Source organism: Lasioglossum baleicum, chromosome 6, assembly GCF_051020765.1.
Source record: "Lasioglossum baleicum chromosome 6, iyLasBale1, whole genome shotgun sequence".
NCBI lineage: Eukaryota > Metazoa > Arthropoda > Insecta > Hymenoptera > Halictidae > Lasioglossum > Lasioglossum baleicum.
In genome coordinates this window covers 11,000,881-11,025,649 of record NC_134934.1, presented here as the reverse complement: position 1 = coordinate 11,025,649, position 24,769 = coordinate 11,000,881, and the positions used below count along the sequence as shown (strand labels likewise).

Below are 24,769 nucleotides of genomic sequence, written 5' to 3'. Positions count from 1 at the left end.
GAACAGAACAGTATTGTGAGCTCCCCATCGAAACTTATTCGAAAGCAGTCGAAGGGTAAGACAAACATCCGACGACTTCCAAAGGGGTAGTTGACGTGCCAGCGTAAACAGGACTCGCCCCTGATCGTGGATCCGTCGGATAATTTCCAAGTTCCGCTTGTCTCGAGCAACCCCGATAAATCATGCCTCTCTGCACCGCGTTCACCCTGGAAAAAAAGCTACCCTGCCACTCCCGTTCGGCCAAGGTACACACAAGCTGGCGTGGTTCAAAGAGCCCTGCGGATGACCCACGCACCGGTCCTCGATCCACGGTCAGAGTTTACTTAGCATTGCTGATGCACTATCCACTTGGCAGGGTCCTTGGTCTGTGCACAACGTTAGAGAAAGACCTAACCGGGGATGGTTTCCGGAACGGGGGTTGTGCTGTCCGGATCGGAGCTTTACCTAGCCTTGGCCAAGGCTAATGGGCGAACGGCGAAGATCGTGAACGAGAACCGGTCTGTTTGAGAACGGATAGCGGATCGCTTTCTAATTAATAGCGAGCCATCGAAGGGCTGCGAAAGTGCACCTGTTCCCATCCCTCTTTCCCGAACACCGCCTCGATATTTCATCCCCTTCGCTCTTCCCCAAAGAAAAACGCCAGCCAGGCGATTAATCGTCCCATCCGACGGCCCATTGATATGATCCCGGCCGCATAATTGATTCCACCACGTCGAACCACCTGGATATCTCAAGGCCGTCGAACAGCCGCCTGTCAGCCTAGTCGCGGTTTCTTTCATGCGCCGCATTGTGGATCAGAAACGGGACTGGATCAATCCGTGAATCGTTTGGTTTCTTAGCTCACCCCTTGCTCCGTGATTTATTTTCTCGGCTAGACTTTTCTAACACTGCCCTATCCCCGATTGAAATTCTTGATTTTCATCAAACGTGTAAAGTGGTTCTTTCTCTGCGCACCCCCTGTCTCGTGATTTATTTTGTGGCTGGATTTTCTGATCGACTCTTGTGAGACGATTTTATTCTATTTGAGCTCACCCGAACCTTTATGCACTGTATGATTCATCCATCGCGATTGTACTGACAATTTATAGAACAGAGACCCTTTGAAATATTCTACACGATTGCTTAATTAGTGTTTCGCTGCGAGCCTCGAGGAGAATCGAAGAGGAAATGGTCCGTATTAAGCGTAACAGAACGAAAATTGACGTTTCCGTGTGGAAAGTTGAGTCGGGAGCGTTGCAGAAATTTTTGTCGGTGCAAGCCTGTATTTTTTTCTTTTTTTTATGGAAGGGTTCGACTTTCGGAAATTCGTCGAATACGCGCGCAGCCGCGCAACGTGTCTAGAACACGCAGAAACGGCAGCGTTAATGAATAGACGTGTTAGCCGAGTTACATTCAATAGCACGTGAACTAGTCAGAAATTCGAACGGAAATTTTTTGCAAACGAACCCGGATCCCACGGCTACGGCGCGGCGCAGAAATCGCCGATACAGTTTCAACTATTTTATGCCGTATAGAATTACCGCTGATTACGATCATTCGTTCGTAGTCGGTATTGTGCGCGCTCCTCTTTGAAGATAATAAAAACGGAAACGCTTTCGTGAAATGAAAAATAGAAAAGCAATCTGCTGGCAATTAGAATGCCTTTCAGCGTGCCCCTTTAAACGCGAATTTCCATGGCATTTGTACGAACTGTGTTAATCAAACCTATTTCGCTTTGTTCGGTAAATCTGCAATCTGTTGCAAGAAATCGTTCTGTCAATCCCAATCTCAAATTGCAATCTCTTCGGCAATATTTTATTCAGTAATTTGCAATTCGTCATTGCAAAGAGTTACAGTAAGGAGCAAAACTGAATCAATAACCACAAGTTTTGTATAAATCATTATTTATTGCTAGGAATATAGAAGAATAACAAAAAATCAACATTATAATTATTTTTATCAGTGTTAGAAGTAACATAATAAATTTTTTTCAATACAATTAATGTCTCCTCGTTTAGCAATGACAACAAAAATAGATTGACTCGGTTTTGCACCACGTCCAATACTTGGCAATATTTAATATATTATTTATTTTTAATATTTCGTCCACAACCCTTGTGCTTGTAAAACTGCACTAATTCGCTTTGGCATACTTTCTACTAATTTCTTGCAATAATCCGGAGATAGTTGTTCCCACTGTTCTTGAATTCTATCATACAAATCTGTGATCGAAGTTGGTCGGGAGTCATATGAATCCCGAAGTCGTCTTTTTAGTAAACCCCATAGATTCTCTAGCGGAAACTAGCAGAACCTGTAGCGGAAACTGCGAACTCTAATCAAGACCCGAAAAATCCAGTGGTAGTTGGTGGGGGAGAGGTGGTAACACGGTTTCAATTGGCTTCGTTTCGAACAAATCCCGATGGCGTTCCTCGTTATCAAACGAAGATGCGGCGAGAAGGGCCGAAAGAATCGACGGAAGAGGAGCCTCGTCGATTCCTCTTCGTCCCCTGATAACCTCCCATCCCCTGTTCCTCGCATTCCAACCCCGTTCCACCCCCTTTTCTCAGGCTGGTTCGAGGGTGTCGCGGATCCCGTTAAACTCTCGTTCCGTTCGTCCTACGGATGGCGGAGGGGGTAGGGAGGGGTTGGTTTAATATATTTCTCTCTCCTCTCGCTTGATTCCACTTTGCCTACCCCCTCGACTGTAGATTGCGATGCAGGGGTTGGAGAGGGGGGCTTGAACTTCCCTTTCGCTCGATTTCACCGACGCCCCGCGACACGGACCCTGGGAAATCCGCGTCGACAGCGTCGCGACGACTGTCGCAGATAAGACGTCGCGCGACTCGGATGTCAACTGTTCTATGGATGTCGCGGGGGTGGATGCACACCGCTTCAAGGGTGGAGGCAGACTCGCGAGCTGGTAACGTCCCTCACGATATTGGGAAAGAATTTACGTAAGGGAGGACCATTATTTTTGCTGATGTTGCTGGTGACTGAAGTTGTTTGGCGACTGGGAGAACAGATAATGGGGTGTTTTGGTTAACAATAAGAAAAGTGATTGGTGTTCATTGCTTTATGAAAACTGTCTCTCTCCCTCGATCGTCCCATCCCCACCACAAGGTCTCAAGTAACTATTGGATATGGGTGTTAAGAAATGCACACTGGTGTACTTTTGAAATAAAACAATTCTTTATTTCACGGCGCGGGAGGAAGCTCTTTCCTAATCGAAATCTTAGTTTCCAGTATCAAATAGGATAGTTTAGAAACGATTCTGAGATCGTTTCATCTATACTTCGTAATCTCTGCTTATTAATACGATTCTAAGATCGTTGATTCATTTTTGACAACGCACTATAAGTTCATTGTGCTGGTAACTTACCGATAATCCAACAGTAACTAATTATTAGACTGCGGATCTTATGCGTTTATAACAAAATTGAGAAGATGAAATTCAAAATGGTTGAAAAATTGTAAAAATTGAAGATATTAATGTTCGATTTCTATTCAAATCATTAAGTGAAGAAATAATATTCAATTTAGTTTCTATTTCTTGCAATCGATCTACTAATTATTACATTTCTCCAGCCACATTAAAAATTTTTCTGCCGTATCTTTCACTACGAATTCAGTGTACGACAATCCCATCACACCCGGTAATACAAATATTACCTGTCTGAGAGGTGCGAAGCATTCTGCCGAGATTGCCTTTTGTTTCGACTCGACTGGCTTTGTCGGCCGTCACTTCGATCAATAAAAATTGCAATAAATATTTCCCTGATGCCATCGAATTACATTTTCCGTGACGATACACAATGGAACCGATACAAAGAGAACCTTCCTTTCTCTCTCTCTCTCTCTCTCTCTTTTTCTCGGTTTCTTCCATTTCTAAAGTGTTTACAGCGCCGTTACGTATTCACCGTTCGATAGAAATCATTTTGATTGACATTTAGTCTCGTCCAAGGTAGAATAGCAGTTCTCGATACTTCTCCGGTTGCATTAGCACACCAGGAAAGTATCGCAGGAGCCAGATAAATTGCATCGACTTGCAGCCAGCGCCAAGCCTTCGCGTAATTCCTGGAACGTGGAATTCCTTTCTATCGGACGCATTGTTCATTCGAGCCCGCGGATAAATATATAAATCGTTGGTAATGCGAACGTGTCGGATTTCACGGTGATTTTTATCGATGCGCACGCACAGCCAATCCCTTTCACGCCGGATAAACGTCATCCGGGTAATGCGCGTGCGAGGATGCATAATTTTCGCACGCTGGGAAAATATTAGCGATTTTTATGACAATCGATCCCGCATCGCTGCGCCGCGCCGAACGAACGCAAATACAACCGCTGCCGCGGAAATCCCGCCGGTGTTAAAACATCAACAATTCTGTTTATTGCTCCCGGCGAGCTGGTACGTCTTTGTTATCGCGGTAACGAAGCCTCTGATTATGCGCATGCATTCGAAAATCGTGATGACACAATCCACAATTTGTCAGACACTGTACTTCACGTGTGCCCATAATTGTGAAAGTGGTCCAAATCAAAATTAAAAAAAAAAAGAATGAGTTCATCAGTTGTTATGGAATTTATTATATGGAATTCGTTTAGCGTTGAACGGCGCATATATCACCGATGAAAAAATTGTGTCATTACTGGCACAATTGCGGTGAACGGTGTCAACAACTGAAAGCTTGGATTGCGACACTCTAAACCGATTTCTAGGGCAACCGATGTCAAGAAGGGTGCCCGGATTAAAAGATCCGCGGGACGATTCTGAAGGGCGTTTTTCCGAGGGATGAAGGGGAGAAATATTCCGTCGTTTCATCCCGGCCGCTGACAAATTACCCGAACGTCAAGCGAATAAGTGTGGAAGGAGGAGAACAGGCTTCAAGGAAGAAAGACTCTCTCGGGGTCCACGGTGTTGGAAGGTTTCCTCGTTGAAAGGGAATCGAAATGTTCGGGGAACGGAAGGGTCGGTGCGGTGGCACTCTCCTCGGAGCCCATTAAAAAATAATTAGATTCCCGGCATTAACTCGGCAAATATTTTTCGATACAATCCGCGCGGCGGGGCCTGTTCAATTAAAACCGGGTAAAACGGTTCCCGGGGCTGATTTTCCCGCGGCGGGCCGGGGCTGTCTCTTGAATTTAATTGAGAAACTTCATCAGGGGCTCGGCTCTCTCTCGCTACATCTCCCCCATCCTCCGATAAATATTTACCAATTAGGAAATTAAATATCGGCGGATGGTTTCCGTCTCCATGAATTCGTAAAAGGCACCGGGCACTCGTCCGCTGCGGCGCGCGAATGTTTCGCCGCCAAAATCTGCATAATTAAAACGTTTTAACGAAAACTTGTGTTCCTACGAACAAAAAAAAAAGAGCCGTGCAGGAAGAGAGAGAGAGAGAGGCAGAGACCGAATCGCATTTCAGTCGTCTTGTTCCGCAATTTCCACCGTCGGAAATTATTCAATAAATTCGCTAGGCTATTTGCACACCGAAACGAACACCGCGAAAAATGTGCTTCCGTAATTTTCCCGCGAAACGTAAACGCGATTGCCTTTGAAATAAATCGTTGGAAACGGGCTGTTAAGAATTTCTGACGGATTCTGCATTTTTTCCCAGAATTGTTCAACTCGCGTTGTACATGATTTTTATTGTATTTTATTGTCGATTCAAGACGAAATCACTGTTGAGGAAAGGTTTGGTCGCTATTAGAATTGTAACCGAAACGTGTGCTTCGTTCTTAATATATTCAAACAATTCCAAAAGAACGCTAAAATGTTCTTTCTACTAATTCCAACTCGCTTTCCCCCTCAAGACTGAATGCCCAGAGATCCCCGACCTGATTACAAGGATCGCCGGCGTGCGCTAAACGATTTCTGAAAGGCATCAGCCCGGCTAATGCAAAACACCTTGCCTAAAAATTCTCCGGGCGGAAAATACGCTGGCCAGCCAGTCGGGGCAACTGGCGGGGAACGTTCTACTCGAGCTTAAAGTGTCCTGGAATAGTCGATTAGCGAACAGAAGCGGGGCAGGTACACTCCGGTGTGTCTCCGGCTAAGTAGACCGGCGGAGTTTTTTCCTGGGTTAACTTTCTTTAAGCGAGAGCAAACGAAGTTTCCGAAGGGAAACTCCTGGATGTCCTGCGCATGGTGCATCGGTGCAACGGTGCGCCGCGGCGCGGCGTCGTCAGCTTGCTACACCTGTCTAACAGGCAAAGAGCAAACTAGCCGCTTCGAGTTTCCCGGAGAGGTATGCATATTACTTTGGAAATTCAGTTAATCGTTCGAAGTGCATCAGTCACGGCGACGCGACGCGGCGTCGCGACACTGGAAAACAGGAGACGCACAGGACGAGACCTATTTCAGCTCGGCGTCCACTTATCTGCATACTTATCGCCAGGGACCTTATGAATTTTTTAAAAACATTTTTATCGATCGAACAGCCGTGTTAGGCGGCTGCCCTGCGAGCGCGTTAGTCTCTGTATGCTAATTGACGAGAACGTTATACAGATTTCAGTGAAGCTACCATAGATTTTCCGGCACAACAGGATATTTTGTTCTCCTTATCGAGGCGGTTCCCCAGGGCCTGACTCCTCATTCTTTTCGAATAAAATGATCGTATCAGGGGGTTCGTTAACGCTAACAGAATAAATCTCTGATACTGACCTCACGGACAATGTGTGCGACACACGCGACAATTTCCACTGGTCGCGTTGCTGGAGGATGAAAAATCGCGATTCTTTTTTGCTCGTGATTTTCTGGGTCTTTGACGTATTCAACAAATTCCCAAAGCAGGTCTTCATCGATGAGCGCAGAGCCTGCTCAAGAAATAAATTGATGGAAGCGAGACTGAAGCGGTATAATTTTGCGACAGAGTCCATACAATTTGAAATTTGTATCTTACAATTAGCTAGATTAGTCTGAAAAAATTTCAATAGGTTACGTCATTTTTACAAAGTAAACCCGAGGAAATAATTTAACCGCTACAACTTTAAATAAAATCGCTATTATCGCACACCAAAAATTCCGTCCACGCTCTCTAAAGTTCGCCTAGCATAACAAAAAAAAATATAAATTGATACTTCCGTCAGATCCGCTTGAAAAGAATTCCGAAAAATAGTAGTTTTCGACGCTCACCGCGGAGGCGCCACCAAGAAATAAAAGAAATCAACGGGAATTGATGGAACCGAGGGGAACAGCGATGCAACAAATCCGAAAACCGGCCGAGGAAAATTCGCGTGCCCGCAGCCGATCGCGATTCGACATCGAACAATCCGCGATAATTCCCGTCACCGTTCGGAATTCAATTTGGATTTCCGGTGAAGCACGGGACACGGGCCGAGGAGGAAACAAAATGAGGATCCGAAGGATCGACGGTGCTCCCGCGACCGGCCTTGATTCGAACGAATTTCCCGGGAATTTTCCGGCCAGCGCAGGGCCCTCGGAAATCCCCCGCGACCCTGCCCGCCCCCTTATCCATATCGCCGGGAAACCTTTTTCCCGCCTCGCGTCTGCGGTTTCCTCGATCGAGCCATTGTGCTCTCGTTGTATCGCGAGTTTTCCAACCCCCCGCGCCGCCAGCCGCCGCCGCCACCCCCTTTCTTCGCGTTGCCCCGTATTCACCAGAGCCCTAACCGTCGAACATTCTCAATTCGAGCTGATTGAATCGACCGATCGACTACACGCTCCACTCGGCGCCCAACGAACCATATTCATCGCGATCCACCCACGCTTTTCAGCGAGTGCTACCCCTTGCTCCTTTCAGATTATTGCACCCCTCGCAGCACACTGAAACGCTACAAAGTGGATATACGTAGCCATCGGTGGAATTGTTAAAATTCGAATTTCTGCTGTCTGAAACCGCTGTTCAGTGTGAAGTGATCAATGCACAAAAAAGAAGTTGATTAGGATCGAGAGGGAAATAAAAGTTTCTGCCTACTATTTTTCCCTATTACTATAATAATAACAAGCGACACATTTAGGTGGTTATTTGATAGAACACCTTGTGTAGCGCGAGTTTGTAGATCGAGCGGAGTAGAATCGAATAAGAGCGGAGAGCAGAATGGAAGCGGAGAGAGGAGCGAAGTGTTAAAAAATAGAGGACAATGTTTGTTCGAGACGCTTTGGCCGCAGTTACCTCGTAAACGATTGTCCCCGGCGAAAAGTTGTGCCGCATTGTTGAAAGTTTCATTGGTTGCGCGCCGCCTTCCGAAAGTCAGTACATTTTCCGGAAACGCGGACTGTTGGACGGCTGCCAGGCACGAAGGAAAATCTCGAGCGCGAGGGGTTAATTGGCTTAATTTCCTTCGAGCTCGAGGGAACCGCCCGGAGAAGTGAAACACGTTTCCTGCCTACTTCTTCTCTGCGAAACAAAAATGTTGCCCTCTTTCTACCTGAAATTGTTTCTTCTCCCTAGAACTCGCTTTCGTTCGACAAATTTTCCCTGAACGAGAACGAAACATGCGGTCCAAATATTTACTTCTATCTCCTTGTGGTTATTGTGTACGTTACTGGAAGTTCAGTTGTGAAATAATATTGGCACACTTCTCAAAGAACCATAGCTTTTTGATATTGGACCGTAACACGTGGATCTTTATTTGGAACATAGAACAATTATTTTACTATATTGAAAATTTACGAAATAAATTTTCTATAATATTCTGAAAATTTCATCAAACTCGAGTAAAAGGTAATACACCGAAATTATTTCTCGGATATTAATCATCTTCCACGAGAAGGATTGTTTTGCAATTCCGCGGACATTTTCTGGGACAATGGCGCAGCAGCGGATCAAAAATCGGCGGACATCGAGCGTCTCTTTTTATTTCAATGGGATCAAAGGAATCGTTTGCACTCAAAGAGGAACAATGGACAGAGAAACGAGCCGCGCGCGCGTCCCGCCGAAACGGTTTCCACGGTTTATTGGACGTCGACGCGACTAATTGCCGTTGTTTCGACGGGCCGTCGATTTTTCTCGGGGACGGAAGGGACACGTGTGTGTCCTACGGATACAGCCCTTTGTCCCTGCACCCGCGGATATCATGATAGCAGACAGTGCCTTTGCCTCGGCTAATGGAAGAATGTCCGACCCGTCGTCCGTTGGGACACCGAAATATAAAAACCGAAGCGTAGACTGGCAACCGCAGACTCGACAGCGGTGATTACACGGTCTGGACCTTGGTCGACGACAATTGAACATATCGGAACGATGTCCACGTGGAAATGGAAGGGAATAGACCATAATAAAGCGCGACTACCGCTGGCATTTACGCAATTTTCTAGTCGGTGGATACAGTTATATATCCCGGCGCGTGTCGTCTAACTATTTGTCCAACGAGGCACTGGGTTTTATTGAAAGAGGAGACCGATCTTATTATTCAGAAATAAAGTACAGTAGAATCTCGAGTATCCGAACCTCTGATACATCAATTTCTTATTAGTAGTTCATTTATACTGAAGGATTTTAACGATTTATTCACGTCAATTCACGTTTGTGTACAAAGAACAACTGATTATATAAAACATTCGAAACTATTTAAAGACAGAGGACATTCAATCTCACGCACATTCACACGCATTCACACATCTTCACACACATTCACACCCAGAGATGCCGCAATGAAATGAGTGCCGATCGCGGGATCTTTGACAGCGAGAAGAAAGCTCGCTGTTTCGATTCTCGATTCTCGATTGTCGACCATTTCTCGATCCATATTCCTACAATACAAAATATAAATATAAATAATATCAATTCCGCTGAGAAATATTGGTCTACCACTACGTCGCTTCATGATTACGCAGACACGGATCAATAAATAAATAAAATTGTGTCTACCTGAACAACTCCCTAGTTCCCGTAACAAATTCTCAAAAGCTGTGGATCGCGTGGCAAATAAAGAGGCGTTCTCGGAGAATAATGGAGAGCGGAGCGAAGGGTTGAAAAGTTGTCCGGAGAAAGCCATGGGGTTGTCGGAACGGGTTCGGATGGTGGAGAGACGTGGGACACGGAACGTGATGTAACCATCACGACGTAAACACGCACGGTTTTCAACGGAATGTCAATATTCGACAGTTCAATTAATCCCCGATGTATCATCCCCGCGGGAGAAGGGGTGGGTGTCGGCGTATGGGGGTGGTCTATGGGGCTGGTCGGGTGGGTGGGTGGTCGGATGGAAGGGCATTGTGTCCTCGCATTCCGTTCCGTAGCGAAAACCACGAACGCCGATGGCACACAGTCGCAGGAACGGCCGGACCCTCGCTCGATATTGTCTCCTCGTAAGTGCCACGGGAAAATGCGGCTGACACTTATGAGGCTACATTTCTCGTAGCTACCGCTTCTTCCTGCAGTTTTCTCCGGCGCTCTCTCTTTCCGTTCTCTTTCTCTCGCTTACAGGTCTTCGCATCACGCTGTCTCTTCCCGTTTTATCCAGCCTCCGGTTCCGAAGAAGGCGTTCTTGCCTGCGCCCGACGCATGTCTGGAATGCAATGGGAACCGGAGAAACTGCCGATGCGTTCTTCTGTTTTCTACGTCGATAACAATGGAAAGCTCCCACCTCTTTCTTCGCCCCTCTTCGCCCCAACTTTTACTCCGGTGCTTCTGGAGATGCCCAACGAAAGCGTCTACTTCGGCGGCGAAAGTGTCCCTCTTTTTGGTACTCGTCGCGGTGAAGCTGATTTTCTGCGCTTTTTTGTTCAGTATCACGCATCTTGTACAGCTGTGTCTACGAATGCACATTTTCGGTATTCAGTTACCCGAATGATGTACGATTTGCATTCACAAAATTCTAAACTATAATGGTTTAAATAGTTGGTATACATTTCTTTCTTATTAGACGTATACCGTTGCGCACCATGCACGCACACACCTTTTGCCATAGTTGTCCGCCGTACACGCATATTGTAAATTGTGCAGTAAATACCAATATTTGACCCCCACCGTGGCAAGTCGTGTTTAGCCACTATCGTTTTAAAGGGTCGTGTCCACAAATGTTGGCACGTAGTTTCCCCTCATCATTGCGATCTACTAACTACGTGTTTGTCTCTTTTCTTGAGAGTAGTGTACTATTACCATTGTTGCCGGAATATACCCGCGTACCGTTATTAATCATATGTAGGACGAACATTTTCCCGCTTGGCACAATATTTGTCCGTCAATAAGCCCGACACATTGACAATTCCCGGAAATATCGCCGTGACCGACGTCGAGCTTCATCAGTCGATCGTTTCCCCACCCACAAGACTCGTAACGTCGCCATAAATCCCGAATGATGAACGCGCGAGGAGGGCGAGAAGGACGGAGAATGTTAATACGACCTGAAACTTATGGAAAACCATTCTTCGCTCGCCTTACAAGGCTCCCCTTTATCTTCTTCCAAATGGGACGGCGTTGCATAGCTGTACAATGACCTTGGATGACCAGCGTTTTCCACATTCCGGCCCTTCTCATTCCGTGTGTTGTCCGGCCGCGGAATGTTCTCTCCAGCCGGAATGCGGTCGTTGCAGTTTTCATTCACACTTTCACGGAACCGCGAAATCGCGAATTCCGTGTGCCCGGGCCGTGTTATCGTGCGCGTCCACGTGTCGCGCATAATTTCGTCGCCCACACGAATCGTTTCTGCACGCGGAGAAGAACAACGGACGCTTTAACACATGCATACCCTGCACGCATACTCTCACAGCTGTGTCCTCGAAAGAAACATTTCCGGGACGAGGGAATCGTGCCGGATCGCGATTTCCGGAGACGATCTAGCTTAACGAAGATTTACGAGCTACATGCGCGCGATTTTCTCTCTGTCTAGAATGGACGCGCCAGTAGCGAGAGCAGCGAGGACGGCGCCGGAAGCAGCGCGAGCACTTCTAGAGGCGCTGGAAGCGGATTCGGACTCGGGGGTGGATGCACCGGGGGTTGGCGCAGCGTTTTCGGCGCGGTCTCTGGACGGGAGCTCAGGCTCTACGAGTGCGCCCCGTGGAGCCCCGAAGCTTGGGCCTCACCGAGCATCACGTGCCCTTTAATTGCTACCAGGTCAGTGAACGCAATTTCTCTTTTAATTGTACATACTGCCACGATTTTTAGTTATTGGGTTGCCAAGATAGTTCTCTAATTTCGGTATTTGAAGGTGAAATAAAAGCCAATTTTTTTTATCCAAGCAACGAACTTTCATCAATAAAATATTTGCCATTTTGTTCGATGATCTTCTGCCATCTTTCTGGTAGCTTTATAATTCCGCGCTCATAACAACACAATGGAAAATATCGTAGTACTGATTAAAGTTCATTGCTTGAACAAAACAATTCGGTTTTAGTTCACCTCAAAAAACACCGAAATTACTTTCTTGCCAACCCAATACTTTTTATTATAAGAATGTGGACATTTTTTTCGAGCATATGCTTTCGAGGATTCTTAGTTACTCTTTATTTTTTACAGTCAAAGGATTTTGAGCACATATACTTTTGAGAACAAATATTTATCGAGGATTTTTAGTTACTTTTTATTATTTAGGTTTTATCAGGATGATGAAATAATTGTCTCAGGATGTTTATGGAATTCTCAATTTTTCTAGACAAATCTTAAGAAAGTGGTACCAAATCAAATCCTATTTTTAAAATCGTACTGAATTCTGTCGAATTTGATACTCCAGCCTTTCCAGAAAATTTGTATAACCTATAAATCCGCAGTCCAATTATTACCTGCGAATATTGAAAAGGTTATTCTGAGTTTAGAGTTCAGAGTTTATAAAACAGGGGCTCGATGATGGGCAAGTAGTGTAGATGGGATAGTATAATGGAAAATCATATTTTAGGATCGAGATACTGTGAAAGAAATAAAATTCATTGTAGAACAGTAGCGTGGACTGACTTTGATCAGACAGGTTGATAAAAATTCCTAATTGCAGTACAAGAATCTATAAAATAGATCGAAATCATGATGGCCGAGACATTGGAGCCTCTCCACAGCCAAGCAAATCTTAAATGATTACCCACAACAGCATTAGCACAAGTAATTTAGCTCAGCCAGGGCCTCGAACGCGCAAGTTCTTCGCGAGCATAGGATGGCCATCGCCTAGCGCCATAAATCATCGGAATTCTCAAACACATTAGGACACTTTAACCCGAGTACGGGGAGCTTGGTATATAAGATAGATCCTCCATCCCGTATGCATAGAGGTGAGCAAGTATTACGGATGAGACACGCTGATCATCCTCGTGATACTGTGCAGACAGGCGTGTTAGGCGGACAGGTAGGCGAGAAGGTGTCACGTCGTGGCTCGTACGTCTGGCTGATATCGCGCGGTAACGTTGCTGGGAGCAGTTGGGTCCATTGCTAGGGAGCTAGTCGATGGTGCCAGACCATGGCCAGACACCATGAGGCCAGACCATGGAGCCACCAGCATAGGGCCAACCTAACGCATTCGTGTTCGCCGGTACGGTCGTGGGATTACCAATGAGGCACGTCGGATTACCGCAGTTAGCGGTGTTCGTTAGACCACTATTTTAATTAAGACTATTATACGTGCGCTCGAGTGTTCGTATCGGCGCGGGGGCGGTCCGGGGGTGTTACGTGCACGGACCGCTAACACGCGGCGCAGAACTGAGCAGAGCGAAGCGTAGAGAAGCGGCGAGGAGCGGTGTGGAACGGAGAGAAACAGCCACGATTCGTTTCGCGACGTATCGATTGTAATTATCGACGCGGCAGCGCCGGGTCTGCGTTAAACGGGGGAACCACCGACGCCAACGATTCCGAGGATAGAATTTAGAAGCTGCGGCAGCGGCAAAAATTTCCATCGGCTGCGAACGTGGAAATTGGCTTCACCTACTGCGGCCGGAACTGCTTCGACTCGATTTAACCCGGAACGAATGAATTAGAAAGGTGGGATATCGTCCGGGGAATTAATATGAACCGTGTGAATCGGGTTTGTTCAGCCGGTTTAAGGGGAGATCGTGTTTCAGGGTTCAGAGTTTATGCAACAGATTAAATTCATTGTCGGCCGGTTATGTAAACGTAATCCGGTCTGACAGTGTACTGAAAATTCAGATTTTTCGATTGAGAGTTTCTAAACCAGATTAAACACTTCATGGATAGACTACGGATTTGCACAATTTAAAGCAGTGGACATATTAAAAAGATTTAAAGACATCAAGCGTATTCAGGTTTCCCGGTTTCAGCTTCATCACATAAATGAAAAGAAGAAAGAAATTTTTATTTCGCTTCCTCTGTCATGCAATCAATGCAAACATTGTTTATTTTGCATAAAGATCCGCAGTCTATTCACGAGGCAGGAAACAGTTTTATATGAAGACATATGGCATTCAGCAATCCTCGTACATTTCCGTAGAAGTGTTCGCAGCATCCTCCCGCGAATGCAATCTCGAAAAACAGAATTCCTGAAGCCTGACGTCGATTAGAACCGGTCGAAGACACGCGACCGACTACAACGTTGTCCAATGGGTTCGACTTTATCGTTACAAGCGTTCACCGAAAAATTCCCCCTGACTATTCCGGCGATGCCGGGCCGTCCGCAAGGGAGACGAGTCCATTTGTTCGATTCGAGGAGCGTGTAACCGTGGCCTCGAGCTTAGAAAAGCTAGGCGCTAGAAGACGGGCGGGAGCGCGGTGGGAAAAGAGACGCGAGAATGACCGCATTCCCTGGAATTGGATTCTCTCGCAGGGGGTGCTCGCGATCCGGAAAGTTAATGCAGCCTGGGCCGAGGGAGCTTCTAGACAGCTCGAGGGTGTGGTTAATTCTACGCCGGGAAACAAGGATGCAGCAAGGACTCGCTCCCGGTGTACCGGCTCTCCCTCTCTCTCTCTCTGCCTTTCTCGAAATCCGATGCACAAGCATTTTTGCGGCTCTAAGCGACCCGTACCCACGAGTTTTAATTCTTCCGTTCATACTTGACACTGCAGACGGAAAATTACCCCCGTATCTTTCATTTAACCAGACGTTTGTTGCATTATTAATAGCGTTGGACCAGCGCTTTCTTACTCGTCTGCATTTCGCTCGAGTCCCTCGAACCTTAATACGTACCACTTTATTTTTAATTCACCGTCATTCGGTCTCCTTAAATTGTATATCGTACTTTTATATACTTTTGGCTTTATTCGGTCTCGTTAGATTTTATATCGCACTCCCGTGTACTTACGGTTTTCATCAAATTTTAAGTATTATGTTTTTCCCTTCCGTTCTACTACCTCATATTATTTTATTTCCCTTTGTACGTGCTGCAATTTTTACTTTACGTATCATATTGTTTCTCCCGCTGTGTACCCTTATTTATGTCTTTATTTTCTTCATACGTGCCACAATTTTTCCCGCTACCTATTATATTGTTTCTCCTGTTGTGCGCCTTTATTTATATCTTTATTCCCTTCGTACGCGCGCTCCGGCTACAATTTTTACTTTTTATTTAATCTATTATACCTTCTGTTCTCTCTCTCTCTCTCTCTCTCTCTCTCTCTCTCTCTCTCTCTCTTTCTCTTTCTCTTTCTCTACCTTTGTTTAGACCTTTATTTTCACTACGCGCGTCGCAACATTCTCATTATTTTCTGTTAATCACTTTTCCTTACGCGTCAAAGAGCCAACCGTCGAATAAATAATTATTATTGTTGTTGCCATTATTCAGTTTTCACCGGGCGTAATGAATATTGGAAAACAACAATGGCCAACGAGTCAAATGTAAAATGAATTTTTGTATTGAATCCCGATAATGCAACTGGCACATCAAACGAAAATAAAGGAATGTATTACATCGACGGGGACAGGTAATTCGCTTTGTAACAATAATCTACCCAATCTTCGTGCGGAATCGTCGTTTTTCAGAAAGGTTGATTCCAACACGTTCATTCATCGAGAGTGCGTTTGCACCGGGAAGAAAAGTTTAATTATTTTCATGCGTTCAATGTACGAAATGCTTGTCGGCGAACACAATCAACGAGCGTCGAGGAAGCCTTCGCGGCAGTCGCGTTGATTAATATAATATCACAACGCAGCTGAAAAATTAAACCGTGGACACCGTGTTCCGTCCGCATGAATCAATGAAATTTCCACGATGGAGAAGAGCATGATCGCGAGATAGCCGGGCGCCCGGCTAATGCCGCTACGATTACCGGTCATATTTAAAACTCGAACGGTATTTCTGTGAATGCGCTCGATCCCCGGATCGCTGAAACAATCCAATCGTTGGGAATTCATCCCCTGTTAATGAAGATAAGTCGGCTGCGCGGGGATGATCGGGCCGCGACGATAAATCACCATTGATGACGATTTTTTAAATTACACCGGTCGATTTTGTTCTGCTGCTATTTTCGGAAATTCGAACCGACGGGAATTCTGCCGAATAATCGCTTGCTCTACGATGCTCTAGTATTTAGAGCCACCGGAAATTGACATCTAAGCGGGACATTTGTATTTGATTCACTGTCGAGTGCATAGTTTGGTTTTTTCGGAGTTATGTCACCGAAAATTAAGATTGAAGTTTGAAATTTTTGACGTTGTTACCGGAAATTCTAAATGAGTATTTGTCATTATTAGACTGCGGATCTTTATGCATTTATAAAGAAATTTGAGAACTCCGTAATGTCGTTTTTAATGTAACGAAGTGAAAGTAAGGCGTGAAATCAATGTTTATCTTATTCATTCTTCTCACAATAAATGATGAACATGTTTGCAAAAGCAAAAAGTCAGGTCATTATTATAAAAATAAAAATTGAAGCCCGTGGTCCAGGGGGTAGCGACCCCCAAAAGTGCTTCTATTTTTCAAGCACTACAACTCCGAGGGGCTGATTTCTCCCGGAGCGGATCCGCCGGTGAAATAGCGCGAGAATCGTCGCGAGTAGACGTCGCGTGAACCAGCCGCCTCCTAATGCCGCGAAATTCCCATATCTACGTCTGACGGTACGTCACTCGTTCTTTTCACCCCCTGCCGCAACCCCCTCGCAACCCCTTGAGCTGTCTCTCTTTCGAGCGCGACCGAGCTTCTTACATAAATCACGTGCGTTTAACCTCGTTCGAAAGGAACTGACGCTTTGGAACCGACTTGCGGCGAACGGAGGGTACACCCACCCTCCCGGATGTGCCAACGCGGCTATATTTTAAGGGATGAAACCATACGCGGATCGTGCGGCGTTTTATCGACCGCATGTTTTGCGTGGCGAGCCGGAAATCTTGCCCGATAGCGAATACCGGGCCAGAGAACGCCGCTCGGATCGACGAGGATTAATAAACGGCGAAGGAAAGGGGCTGGAAAACGGGTGGAAAGGGTTCCGAACGGATCGGCGACCAAGATTCGCGCGATAAGCGATTTCGGAGTTCGAAAAACTGGTTCGATTCCATAAATCTCGATGTCCGAAGACAAAAGCGCGTCACGAGGATCAGAACTACCCCTTCGCTACCCAATCACCCCTTCGATTTTCGATCCAGAGGCAGCACAAACCGTCAGACAGGCTTGTTTGACGAGGGTAGCTGGGCCTCGGACGATTAATCACTTCGCTATTAATTAACCGAGCAGTCGTTCTCTCTCGCGTTTCGAAATCGAAGCCACCCCGTGTTTCGCACAAGGAATGAAGGTCGCCATCCCTCCCTGCTGGTGGTTTGCTCGAAGATCACGGTCCTTAAGTTTTATAAGCCTAGCGAGCCCCCGGTTAATTACGATCAACCCCTCGATTGATCGTCCCGGCGACGTTTAAAGCGAGAATCAGTATTGCGGGGGTGGTTGCTGCGACTTCGAACCAGCTTGATAGTCGACGATCGATGCGCTGTGATTTATCACGCTGTCGGTGGTAACGACCCGGCGACGACATCCCCGATGGGATCTCTTCGAGGAGACTCCAGTTGTACGAATTTGTTCCGCGATGTTTTACTCCACCGTACAGAATCTTAGGGGTTGATTTGCATTCTTCTGTATGTGACGTTCTGTCTGTTGACGTGGGTGTTAATGAAGCATCATACAACAGTAAATTCATTTGAAACATTGTTCTCCTGATTTTGTACTCCTTTTTTGAATTTAATACATTGGTTTTTCAAGCCGACGACAAAAGAGAAGAAATAGTGTAGGGATCGTATGCGTTTCACGTCTTTGATATTTATAGATTTTTATCGATGTATCGAGATTACGTCCTATTTATTCTTAGACTCTCGAGTACAGTTATCATAAACTGCCATCTTCTACATTTAATTCGTACGGGAAGGTATTATAAATTTGACTATAATTCAAGGCTCAAATAATTCAGCAGTAGCAGTTTATAAACGAAGAATCGTCTTTACATAACGCGATTCACACAATTCCGCGAATTTGTCACACATCTCCGGGTCGTCGATAAAGGGTATCGTTACCCGCGATATTTCTCCGTGGTAATTAATAATCGAACAAGTTGCTCGAGCTTCGGGGGGTAATTTCGGTGATTACTTTAGCAGCGATCACTGTCGAGGGGGCCAGGCACCCGCTCGAACGTGATCCTGAAGTTTCCGTGAGCACCGGCGCTAAATCGTTAATTACGATCGGCGCAATTAATCACCCCATTGGCGACGACGGCAATTTAAACGACAACGGGGGTAACGCACGAGATGTAAACAAGATTCAGAACCTAGCTATCGATGGTTTTGTCGACCGCCTTCTGGCATGTGACCACATTCATTTATTAGGTTGCTCGAAAAGTTTCTTCCGCAACGTGTACGTTCGATATTGTTAGATAACACGAGCGTGTACAAACAAAGCAAATTTGTTTTCGTAAAAAACCAGATAATAGGCCAGGCTGCGAATCAACCGGCAGAAAATGGAATCGTGAGTTCCGATCTATACTCGTTTGGTGGCTCGGCGAAATCCTTTCGCGGAAGTGGTTGAAGCAAGGAGCTTTCCAACCGCGAACCTCATCTCCCTTGTGTCCAACCCACACCTTTCCACCGCCGCCCGCCATAGAGGGGGTGAGTCCGATACGGAAGTTGTTTCCACGGGGAATAAAGTTTCAGGGATAAGCGGCAGTGTCGCGGGGAGCGCGGGGGTTGGACCGAGGACCAGGGTCGTTTAAGTGGCTGTTTTTCATGCGGCCTCGTTGAATATGTATTCCGGTTTTGTTCCGCGCTCACAGGTGCGTGTCCTTCCGCGAAAGAGTGGTGATTAAGGGGATGAAAGTTCAAAGTTCGCCGTCGCGTGGGGGTTTCGATGAAAAACGTGTTACGGGGCGAGACTGCGCCCATCGTTTACCTATTTTTCCGACGGAAAACCGGCTGGGACAAACGTGGACGCGTCTGTTCGCGAATCACCGATTCTGCTTGTTTTGTTTTGCATTCGTACACTCCGTTTCGTTCTTATTTTACGCAACGACTTACGAAACGATAGAATGATTAAGGGGTTGGACCTGGTCATTCAATTGAAATACGTATTTTCAATTTTTTCTAAGTGCGTGAATGGGTAAGTGAAAAATTATAAAACCTTTCCTGTAGTTAAATAGTTTCCTGGAGAATACGTAGAAAAAATTTCTTCTTAGAAATAATCAGATCTTCTTATTGTTAGATTAAGGTGTTGTACACGGACATTCAGCTGAAGAGGATGTACTATATGTACCGTTTTCGGAATGTTTTCAAGTAAACGCTAAGGCTAAACGTTAATGGATTCATGGCATTATCAATCAGCTCCCTTCGTTCGGGGGAACAATTGTTTTTTAAGCATTCGCGCTTCGCTCGTCAGTTTGTTTTCCGCGTCACTTCTGTCGGAAAGTTCAACGCGATAATACACGCGTTCGACATGTTGCTTTTTTGTCAATTTGTGTGACTGCGTAACATTAGTCTTACGCGGGTAAAATATTTTCTGTATTGAGATAATGTATCGAGGAATATACAGAAAATTGTTCAGTTCGGAGAATTCATTATTTCAGAATACAGCGAATAGTGGGCTATTGTTTTACTCTATTCTCAGTCTACCTTTGCTGAAACTCGTTTTCACGCAATTTTACACATTTGAAGCATTTCAAATCCAGCGTCTTTCGCCGCGCTTAAAAAAGGTGAGACACAATTAGAAGGGTTAGGAGCTTTTCGACGGTTCCAGCTGCACGTGGACAGTTTTGGGAGTGCGACCCATATTTAAAATCGTGTCCGCCTATCGACCAAGGGTAGCCACCCCCTGGCAGGCCCATCGCATCGGGACAGACATTTATTTCACAGGCTTTTCGGATTTGACGGATTAGACCGGAGCTTCTCGTGTGCCGCGAGGATATTAATGCGCGTCTGGCGTGAAGCACGAAGCGCGCGACAGGGTGAAACAGGAAGGGGGTTGCTTTCGGATGGAAAAAACCGTACTGGAAACGGAGGGAGTTGCAATTCGGAAAAAAGAGGTTGGCAGGCGTGGGGCCGAGGCGAAGTCGAAGGTAAAAATTGCGGGCAGATAAAGGTGTTAAGGACGCCATTCGTCTACCTCGCGGCTGACAGCCGCGATAAAGTTTCTTTCACGCCGAACTGCCGCGGACTGGTTTAAAACCGTTTCCTCGAGGACGATCCACAGGGCTCGTGCGTCAAGAAGACGGATACCACGAAAAACTTGGATCCCGAGGATTTACGGGGTGCGTGGGAATCGGCGCCGATAAGGGTTGCTTAATTGCTCTCGTTCCGAGTGACGGATTTTTCAATCTGGACGCTGAGACGTAGACTGAAGGCTCGAGAAGGGAGCTTTCGGTCCGGGAGGATTCAATTTGCTCCCTATTAACGCATCGCTTACTGCAAACCTATTAGTGTCCTTATAGAATTTGTTAATCCCGCTGATACAAAAATCTGTATTGGTATACATACTTTTGTAGGAAACGAAACCGAATGTTTCAAATGTTTCGGTGAGCTATCGAAGACGAGAGAGAGCATCATACAATCATTACAAGATTACCTTGCTTCCCAAAATCAACAATCTATCTACAAGTCGATTGCCGAATATATAACGCAGCAAGTCCCATTCCGAAATCATGTTTTGTCATCGTGTAACGTCGATCGCGTAGTGCCGGTGATAGGGAGGATAAGAATGATTTTTGTGCGAAGATCCGGTCGGCGTTGTCGCGCGGATTTGCCGGTTGCGATGTGTTATCGCTCGCTCGCTGACAAAACGGGCGAATTGTTCTGTGTGGAGAGGCGAAAAAGGGGATCGGGTTGTTGATTTGATTAGCGGCGGGAAGCCTCCGGGAATCGGGGGCGCGGGAATATGATCCGGATCGGGCGGGCGCTCGTTCGCGATTCACAGTCTCGCAAATCCATATTCACCGTCGACCGGGCAACAACAGCCACCGACAACGGTAACGAGAAAAGTGACAGTGGTCCGAAAGCTCCTGTTGAGCTGGATTCTCCTCCCCTCCACCTGCGTCCTTGTTTCTCTGCCCTTGTGCACGCACACGCACACACACGCGCACACACTACTTTTCTCCACTTGGCAACCAACCCCTTTGTCCCCCCACTGCTAATCCGGATTGATGGCAACGGCCCGCTTCCAGCCGGCTGATAATAAATAAAGGTGAGTGACGTGGAAAAAAAAATTCTTTTTTTTCTCGCAAAACCCCGGCAACGATATTACCAACCTGTGGATACGGGGGCTCGACGAGCTCGGCAGAGTGCTGCTGCATTCCGGGACGCCGAAACGCGCGATGAATCTCTTAAAAGCGATAGTCCGCTCGAATCTCGAGCCCGCTTCGTCCGACGGATTGACGGGAACGAGGATTCGTTTACGGGAACCCGGAGACCCGCGAAATTCAATTTATCTCGGTGTCTTGGAGCCTGGATTCACACCGAAACGATTTTTTCCAGCGATAACCGGCGCGACGAGAGAATCGTGACGAATTTCGAACTGATGGTTCTCGCCTGGACGTTGCTTTTATTAATTATTCGGAGTGCGGGAGACATTTTTTTTCGATTAGCTAGTACATAGGAGATTTTATGAGAATTTTTGGGATAGGTTCTCTAGGATCGCGCGTTTGGAGAGACATCGTTTTAATTACATAGTCGATTCTCCATTGGATTTCGATTCACGAAAGGATTTTCTATTCTGTCCCCAGCTTTCACCCTCTCGTTCTCTTCCCGGCGAGCCTCACTCGACCGGAAGAAGAAATATTTTCCTGAAGATTTATAGAATCGTTGGTGAAACAGTGAATCCGTCGACGGAACAACCGAGAATCCGGTCTTCCGGTAATTGGACGTAGCTACCGCGTAACCTTTCACGTAATTGTGCCCCGTGAATCTTTCATCCCTCGACCTCGAAGAACCTTGACGTTCCGCAGCGCTGACGACGGCTTGATATCCCGCGCCGCGCCGCCTTCTACTTCCAGTTTTACGCTTCTCTGCCACCCTCCGCTACCCCGTGATAGCCTTATTTCCTCTCCCGGTGGCCCCCGGTCTCATTAAAACTGGATTTACTGGCACGGTTCGATCATAACACGTTCCCGTTCTACTCGCCCAGACAAATTGCGGCAATCTGTTGCAACGTTCTCCTCGTCGGACTCTGCTGGGCTTGTTGTCTGACCAAACACCGTCCTATTCTACTTACAGCACGATACGTTTGTGTAATTGCTTCAGAGAAGACCGTCTGTCGAGCGTTGTTGCCGCAGAGGGAGATCTCGTTCTATGTACTTTGGTGGAGGTTTAATGCTGGGCTGAATGCTGGCTGTCCTATTCTACTTACAGCGTTTTAATGATTCCGGAGCGCGTCGGTTGTGTATGGGATTTTACAAACTTTTACGTGTGCTACAACGAACGATTCTTCCGCTTTATTGTGTTGTCGGGGCTAGGCAACTAGGGACGGTTTATGACACGCACGCGGATTTACCTTTGGGTCTGTCGAACCGAACGGATTATTCTGCAGCACGTTTTCAAGGGTTTTTTCGGGTACTTTCGACGTGTCATAAACCGTGGCCTCGACGAGTGATTCCCAGGAAGAAGGTCTACGATGGTTTACAACCATCGGCGGACCTTCGACCTAGAGTCCCTCGGCACGGTTGCAAAATTGCCACTACTCTTCCAAAAAAGAGGGCATTCCTCACTCCCACCCTTCGCGGAATCGGGCCCAAGGCCCAAGGCGGCTTAGAGTTTTTTCACGGAACCAGAACACCGTCGAGGCTCCGCCAAACCACCTCGTTTTCCAAGCAGAAGACCAACGGGGTCTACCAAGTCACGGGACTTGCAAAAATTCGTTCACCACTGTACAGTGCTCGTTTGTAAATAAACTCTTCGGTCCTTCATTAATTGTACAATTTTTTCGCACATTCGGTGTTGCACAATCAGGCGTGTAACATAATTGTTGTGTCAATGTATCCAATTTCGTTCATCTCGAACGTGATGAACCTAATCGGCACCTTTATTAAGTTCCTTTGGGAAGCTTCTATCTCGACGAGTTTGAGACCCGAGGTCGTAGAGCAAAGGGTTGACTCCGTGGACAAACAGCACGGTGATTCTGTTCCGTCGAAGGAAACGCAAAAACCGTAGCCGAATAAACAAGATATGTAAAGTTAATCGTAATAAGAGGCACGGGCGCACCGTGCCCCATTAGAAACTCTCTCATCCCTGTCGGCGAGATGTACGCGTCTCGGCCCCCGTTCATTTTACACGTTTCACGGAATATTTAAATTCCGTTTAAATTCTACCGTTCCTTGTTTCCGGTTTCATATCTACTCGCAGATTCTACCTTCCGTCGCTCTTTCCCCGCGCAATTTCCACGCGGTATTCGCGTTTTATTTAAATTCTGCTCCCACCTGTTCCTCGCGCTATTTCCCCATACCCCTTAGCGTTTCTTTCCTTCGCCGTGTATACAGGGTGGTCCGTCTGAATGTAGCCGACTGAAACCCTCCATCGGTTGCTGTGATGCGGAAACAATCACATTATTAAAGCCACTGTACAACAAATATATTTACCGCGTGCATACTTGTAATTCTCAAAAACGCCGATGATATTTTAATCAAACAAGTCATTCTTATATCTCGCCTTTCTATTTTAGAAAATTCGTCCCTTGAAAAAGGAAAGTATCCGCCACGTTAAGAGCCCCGGGAAACATTATCCTGGCACATAAATCTTTTGTTTAACGCGATCGACAGGGGAAACTTTGTGTATCGAGATTGATTTTCATATCGATTAAAATTGAACGGGACTCTTCGGTGGCTGGTTTTGGTCACCCTGTACGTTTCCGGCGGATCCTCTCTCGCGTCCATTCGAATCCTATTTTCCGGTTAATTTCTATCCGAACCTGGTCTTATTTATATTCCGCTCGGTTCCTATTTCTATCCGCTCTCTGGTGTGCGCGGGTGGGGAACGGGTTGCGGCCGTAGCTACTTAACGAGATTATATCTGCGGGGTCCCTTAAACCGTCGAAATTGTTTTCCGATCGGCCGATTAAACCGGCCCTGTTAGCGGCAAGTTCCTCGGCGGGGTCCTTCGATCCTTCTCTCGATCGTTCCAATCAACGATCTTCGGGTGAGGCCAGCCGGAAGAATTAAGCCTGCCCCTCGGATCGCCACGATGGCTTAAATGCTCCGTCTAATTCGCGAATCGATGCGAATATTTCTACTTCGGATGCCGATTCGTTCGAAATTAATACCGATCACGACGGAACTCCATTATTCCCGAAGTAGCGTCTCGCTCGTTCGATCTCGAAGGTCCTGGCAATTTTCGTACAACAAGAAAAATGAAAAGCAAAGAATTAATATAAAGAAACATACTTCTCGCGTTTTCTTTTCTTCCCAAATTCCAAGAATCAGGACTCGAGCGTGAACAAAAATTTCTCTGCGTACACCGGATATCCTGAAGAGGATTAGACCGTCACGGATGAGAGAGCAGGCGTTCATAAA

The 24,769-nt window shown here is 46.4% G+C and overlaps 1 protein-coding gene across 3 annotated transcripts in view; it reads left to right on the top strand.

Annotated features, from left to right (window-relative positions):
• The window catches only part of Syn1 (Syntrophin-like 1), a 441,570-nt gene that overhangs the window by 393,266 nt on the left and 23,535 nt on the right, over nt 1–24,769 (top strand). For all 3 annotated transcript variants that reach the window (XM_076425899.1, XM_076425901.1, XM_076425900.1), the window contains one exon: nt 11,775–11,998. In XM_076425899.1, the coding sequence (XP_076282014.1) occupies nt 11,775–11,998 (224 nt within the window). The remainder of the gene's footprint in view (nt 1–11,774; nt 11,999–24,769) is intronic.